We start from the raw sequence: 6642 nt of genomic DNA, 5'->3' as shown, positions 1-6642 counted from the left end.
GTTGCAGCTGGTGGTACCGCTAGTCAGTGAACAGCAGGGGGCGATAGAGCACAGCTTCCTTGTTCTAACCAGTTCCTCACCGGGCTCTAGCTTCATTCCCAGGCCCCTTTAACAGGTAAGAAATTAACAACAGTATGAACTAACTAGTACCCTCAGAGCTCCCAAGGTCTCAACCACCAACCAAGGACTGCACACGGAGGGGTCTGATTGTTCTGGCAGCATGTGTATAGTAGAGGATTGCAAATTCGATCATCAATAGGAGGAGAGAACCTCGGCCCTGTGAAGGTTCTGTGCCCCAGTGTAGGGGAATGCCAGGGCCAATAAGTGGGAGAGGGTGGGGTGGCAGGCATGGGGAGGGGGGAGGCAACAGGGGTTTGTTTTTGTTGTTTTTGTTGTTTTTGTTTGTTTCTTTGGTTTTTGGAGGGGAAACTGGGAAAGGAGAAATCTACATGTAAATAAAATATCTAATTAAAAACAGGTAAGAAATTGGAAGCAGCAAACAGATATATCAGTTACCCCAAGTTTGATAACCAAAAGAAAACAAACAAGCAAATAAACCTATCCACTGTTTATTTTACTACGTTGCTAAGATTTATCGTTTAAGTGTGCGAAGGGAGTTGACGGGTTCCGTAAGGATATCTGGCAGCTAGATGGGTCCCTCTGTCTCCGCTCACCCCATCCCCATCTTACCCATGGCCTCCTGAAGTGAAGAGACCTCACCCGAGGCCAGCTGTAAGTGATGTATCGGGACCAAGTCAGATCCTTGCCCCATCAAAAGCTCAGTGTGATTCAAGATGCCCGAGTGACTCTTGCTATAGAAGCGACTGAGTAGGACACAAAGAAGGGAATCCTGGAACCTGACAGTCTTGAAAACTGTCCCGGGAAGCCCCTCTCCACTCCCCAAGCCTCTCACACACTGCAGAGTTGCCTGTCCCACCCCACACAGCATGCTGCCGTCACACAGGGCTGGCTGCTTGCAAGGTTCGTCAGAGAAGTGTGGAGACTGTGGAGAAGATGGGAGCCTTGCTGGCCAATACAACTGATGAGCCAAGAGCCTGTGGCTTTGCGTGGAGACTGTGGAGAAGATGGGAGCCTTGCTGGCCGATACAACTGATGAGCCAAGAGCCTGTGGCTTTGGTGACATCCTACTCTAAGATTCTAACTTGGCAACCACTTGCCATAACAACAAATATTTTTATCTTTCTTTAAATTTTTTTTTTGGGGGGTGGAGGATATGTATCCTAGGCTGACCTCAAACTTGCTTTGTAGAAATATTGGGGCAGACATTGTGACTCCTGCTTTTTTTTTTTTTTTTTTTGGTTTTTCGAGACAGGGTTTCTCTGTAGCCCTGGCTGTCCTGGAACTCACTCTGTAGACCAGGCTGGCCTCGAACTCAGAAATCCGCCTGCCTCTGCCTCCCAAGTGCTGGGATTAAAGGCGTGCGCCACCACCGCCCGGCGTGACTCCTGCTTTTAATCCTAGCACTCTGAAGGCAGAGTATGTAGATCTCTGTGAGTTCAAGGCTAGCCTGGGCTACACAGTGAGTTCTAGGATAGCTAGGGCTATGTAGCTAGATCTGTCTCAAATCCACCTACCTACTTCTCAAAAAGAAATATTGTCGGACACAAAGGGGATTTCATAGTTACAAAAGAGGCTATTTGATTAAAAAGCATGCAGAACAATTCTTTATTTGTCCATATCCAATAACAGCTTCAAAATATACAGTAAAAATAACAGAATTAAGATGGAAAATAAATAAGCCATAATCAAAGTTGGGTGTTCTATGTACCTCTCCTATTGATTCATGGAATAAACAACTGGGGGGGGGGGTCATCAAGGATTCAACCTATACAGTCGCTCAAAGGTGACGGTACCTAAATTCTATCCCTGAGGCCCACAGGCTGGCAAGAGAGTGCCAGCTCTTGCGAGTCATCCTCTGACCTGACCTCCACACTCATAATAAACAATTTTTTAAAAATAAAGTTGTTTTAAACAAAGAATACAAAAGTCTTGATGGACTAACGTTTTCTTCATTGATATGGCCCCTGGTAGTTGCTCTTACTCCTGCAAAAAGCTTTTCAGCCATAGACCTCAGAAAGCAACCCTCATTAAACTCACTGATTCACAAAAGCAACAAGAAAGAAGCAGAAAGGACAGAAGTAGAGAAAGAGCGAGAACACAGAGCAGTGTGACTAGCTACCTGCAGAAGCAACCTGGTACTTTCATGGGTGAATGGAAACCATATCTTGCATAAAAAAAAATAATTCTTGATACATCTTAAAGAAATAAAATCCTATGTGCATGTTCTCCGAGAAGGGAGTGCGTAGATACCGTATGAATGTTGTGGTGGTTTCAATGAGAACAGCCCTAGGTTTCCATGCCTAGTCCCCCAGCTAGTGAACTGTGTTGAAAGGTATGAAGGTTGAAGAAGGTATATCACTGGAGGTGGACTCTGAGGGTTCAAAAGCTCACTCCAGGCCCAGTTCTCTGTCTCTATGTGTGTGTGTGTGTGTGTGTGTGTGTGTGTGTGTGTGTGTGTGTGTGCGCGCGCGCACGTGAACGCTGCCTGTGGATCAGGATGTAAAGCTCCTAGATGCTTCTTTAGCACCATGTCTCCCTGGCCACCACCCTGTTTCCCGCCTGGAACTCAGAAATCCGCCTGCCTCTGCCTCCCAGGTGCTGGGATTAAAGGCGTGTGCCACCACCGCCTGGCTGAACTCTTTCTTTTCTAAGTTGCTTTGGCCATGGTGTCTCTTCACAGCAATAGAACAGTGGCTAAGACTGGGGTTTTAGTCTTCCTGCGAAGTAAGACTACTTCTCAAACTTCTGGCTAAGACCATACTTAAAATGTGTAAAACTCACCCCAAAACCAAAGTGCTCAGATGGAACTATGTAGCATTGAGAGAATACCTAGATAGTAGAAGATTCCAGGAGCCCATAGAAAACGAAGCCCAAAGCAAATAGGTGAAATGAAAATAAAAACAGAAATCAGTGAGCAGAGGAGACAGGAAGTCAGCAAGGTCAAAGGCTGGCTCCCTGCAAAGATTTAAGCAACAGATAAGTCCCACAAAACTGATCTGGGGGGGGGGGGAGAGAAGGGTGGGAGAGGGGAAGAAGGAGAGACAGAGAGAGAGCCACAAGTGATAAGTATCAGGACTGGAGAGGGACATGCCCATACTAAAAAAAGATTGTTCAACAAGATTGTCAAGAATTCATACTCATGTATTTGTGAACTTAAAGAGACTAGCAGAATTTCTTACAAGTCATAAGCAGATGAAATGGCTGAACATTTCTGTCTGGTAAATTAAATGCAAATCTTCACACAGAAGTACCCTGGATTGGTTTATTAATAAGTTGTATCAAATCTTCAAAGAGAAAGTAATGCCATTTTTTTTACACAAATACCATTTTTTACCATTTCAGAGAATAGATTTTATTTTATTCTGTCCTATGTGTATAACTGTTCTACCTGCAGTTATGTATGCTCAATATATGTGTTCCTAGTGTCCACTGAACCAGACAGGGACACCAGATCCCCTGAAACTGGAGTTGCCGATGGTTTGAACCACCATGTGGGTGCTGAGAACCTACCCAGTTCTCAAAGTGTGGACAAATGCTCTCAGCTGCAGAGCATCTCTCCAGCCCCCGAGAAGAGAAGTATTTGTCAGTACATTCTAGGAAACCAAACCTGGCCGGATCATTGCAAGTGAGAAAACTACAAGACATTATCTATCGTAGACACAAGCACAAAAATCCCAAAACTAAGAGGTAACGTTTTTCTTTTTTTTTTTAAGATTTATTTATTATTATATTTAAGTACACTGTAGCTGTCTTCAGACACACCAGAAAGGGGCATCAGATCTCATTACGGATGGTTGTGAGCCACCATGTGGTTGCTGGGAATTGAACTCAGGACCTTTGGAAGAGCAGTCAGTGCTCTTAACCTCTGAACCATCTCTCCAGCCCCAAGGTCACATTTTTCAAGGAAGAAAACCATGTATTCTATCTCTTTTAAAGTAGGGTGGTGCTGGCCCAGAGCTCAGGAGGCTGAGGAAGAAGGATTGAGAGTTCAAAGCCAGACTGGGCTCCATAGTGAGATTCTGTCTCTGTAAACCAGAAGTGGGAGAAGGAGGGGAAGGGAGAAGTGAGTGGGGGAAGGGGAGGAGATTGGGAGCAGGAAGGGCAATGCAGATAGAGACTACCTGCTGTGCACACCCCCTTTACAAGATGTCGTCCAGGGTGGAAGAGTGGGAAGATCGCTGGTTCGAGGACAGCTGCCTTTCCAACGCCCCCACTGACATTTGTCTCCCTACATAGAGGAAGATGTGGCTGCAGCTCTTTTGAAACACATCCATGAGGTGTTTCTTGAACTTCTCTCCTATGAGTGCATAAATGACTGGGTTCACGCAGCAGTGTGTAAAAGAGATGGCCTCTGTGACATGGATGGCCAGAGCCAGCTTCTGCCTCGTGGCACATCCATCCAAGATGTGCAGGTCGTGCAGGGATGTGAGGAAGAGGGCTACGTTGAATGGGACCCAGAAGAGTAAAGACACAACGACTATGGTGAGCACCAGCTTGATGGCTCTGGTCCTGTTGTGGTTCAGGCAGCCTCGCAGCTGCTGCAGGATCCTGATGTAGCAGAACAGGAGGATAGCGAAGGGGAGCAGCAGACCCAAGGCATTGATTTCAAAGTGCGTGAAGAGCTTCCACCTCAAAGACTGCTCTTCATAAAACTGGAAACATTGTAGCATGCCATCTTCAGAGGACACTTGGTAAAAAACCATCAACGGGATGGCGGCTGCAACCGCAGCCAGCCACACTGCGAGGCTCAGGGCTGTGCCCACGCTGGCCCTCCTCACCTTGATGGCATAGACAGCGTGGACAATAGCCAGGTACCTGTCCACACTCATGAGGGTGATGAAGAACATGCTGCTGAAAAAACCAATGTAATAAAGGCCAGAGACCACCTTACACATCGCAGTCCCAAACACCCACTGGTCCAGCAGGTTGTGGGTCTGGAAGGGAATAGAGAAGACAAAGAGCAGGTCGGAAGCAGCCAGGTTCAGGAGGTAGATGTCTGTGATACCCCTCAGTTTCTTGCAGCCCACGAGGACTAAGATGACCAGGCAGTTTCCCAGAAGGCCGAGCACAAACAAGAGGCAGTACAAGATGGCCAGATACAACGTGTTGCCTCTGAGGAGGAACTCTGTGTCACAGGGGGCGGTCGAGAAATCCGGGTAGTAGTCCGTCATCGTGACGTTGGGCTCCAGCGTGTACTCCATCGAGGCAGGAAGACCCTGGTCAAACAGGCACATAAGGTGCTGAGGGCTATATTCACGCACTGAAGCCCTTAACCACCTCCCTCTCTCCCTGAGCTCAATGTCAAGGTGTTAGTGTGTGGCAAGTGCTCTCTCCCACCTAGCCATTCTCCCTGGGCCAGGTGTGGTGGTACACGTCTTTAGTCCCAGCACTTGGGAGGCAGAAGACGGTGGATCTCTGAGTTGGAGGCTAGCTTGCTGTATAGAATGAGTTCCAGGACAGTCGGGGCTACACAGAGAAACCCTGAATCAAACAAAATAATATATGTATTCAATAGACAACATTTGTATACTCACTCCTGAGCTACATACATGATGTATCATTTTGTATTTTGCTCCAGATGTATCCCATGATATTTTTGAATTTAGTTCATTCATTCATTGCTTACATAACCTCCCAAAATGATTTAAAGTGCAATAGAAAAAAAAATGATTCCCAATTACTCTCAAAATGAGAAGCGCCAGGTTCACCAGAGGTGATGACACTCAGTCTTGTCAAACACCGGAGCAGAGGAGATATCTCAGTAAGCGAAGCCGAGGAGACGTCTCAGTAAGCGAGGGGCCTGCTAAGTAAGCATGGAGACCTCAATTCAACCCCCCAAACCCATGCATGGTGGTGTGCACTTGCAATGCCCATGCTGGGGACATTGGGAGGCAGAGACAGGCAGAGCTCCGTGGCCCTGGCCAGCCTGGCCTGCTTGGTGAGCATAAAGCCAAGGAGAGAGCTCCCGAAGGACCGCGCCAAGGCTGACCTCTGACCTCCTGTACATGCACACATGCACATATTTATACACACACACCTAACAGGAAATAAAACATTACAGAGCCTGGGGTACTGCACAGGGCCCTAGGTTCCGTTCCCCACACACCCCACACCCAGATTCTAAAACTCCATTGAAAGACATACAAGCAAGTGGGATTGAATGGAAGTTTTCTGTGTAGAAAAGTTGACACCTCCCCACCCCCAGAAGATCCTGTCTTGCCTAATTTCTCAAGTCTTGTGAGAGCTTTGAGCCCTTTCTGTTTCCTGAAGAGCAAGGGCCATGCTCCTGTCAGCCACCAAGAGACACACACGCTTGTGGGCTCAGGCTTTGGAGACACTCAAAATTTTTATGATCCCAACATACCAGCCTTCTCCTGGTCTTTCTGTAAGGAGATGAAAGCGGCCCTGCCACTGCCTCTGAGCCCTACCCCCAAGGACGCTTCTTACCTGGTAGCTAAGCAAGCTTTTCTTCTGAGGTTTCAGAGCTGCCCACTCCTCTGCCACATGCCTGCCGCTGTGCTGGCTCCTCCTCCTGGCCCTTCAGCTATATGACATGCTTCA

General features: G+C 47.3%; 1 protein-coding gene across 1 annotated transcript; it reads right to left on the bottom strand.

Moving 5' to 3' along the window:
* Window positions 1-4149: 4149 nt before the first annotated feature.
* Window positions 4150-5824, bottom strand: Ccr8 (C-C motif chemokine receptor 8). Its single transcript, XM_031344821.1, has 2 exons — window positions 5763-5824; window positions 4150-5297 (listed from the first exon to the last, which is right to left on the bottom strand). The coding sequence occupies exon 2, from the start codon at window positions 5280-5282 to the stop codon at window positions 4221-4223; it is 1062 nt and encodes a 353-aa protein (XP_031200681.1). The 5' UTR covers window positions 5283-5297; window positions 5763-5824; the 3' UTR covers window positions 4150-4220.
* Window positions 5825-6642: the final 818 nt, after the last annotated feature.

This window comes from Mastomys coucha, unplaced genomic scaffold (assembly GCF_008632895.1).
Source record: "Mastomys coucha isolate ucsf_1 unplaced genomic scaffold, UCSF_Mcou_1 pScaffold23, whole genome shotgun sequence".
Classification (NCBI taxonomy): domain Eukaryota; kingdom Metazoa; phylum Chordata; class Mammalia; order Rodentia; family Muridae; genus Mastomys; species Mastomys coucha.
The sequence above is the reverse complement of the archived record's forward strand: the minus strand, read 5'-3'. Positions and strand labels throughout refer to the sequence as shown.

Coding starts and splice junctions, on each gene's coding strand:
- Ccr8 (XM_031344821.1), bottom strand. CDS start 5,282: ATGGAGTACACGCTGGAGCCCAACGTCACGATGACGGACTACTACCCG.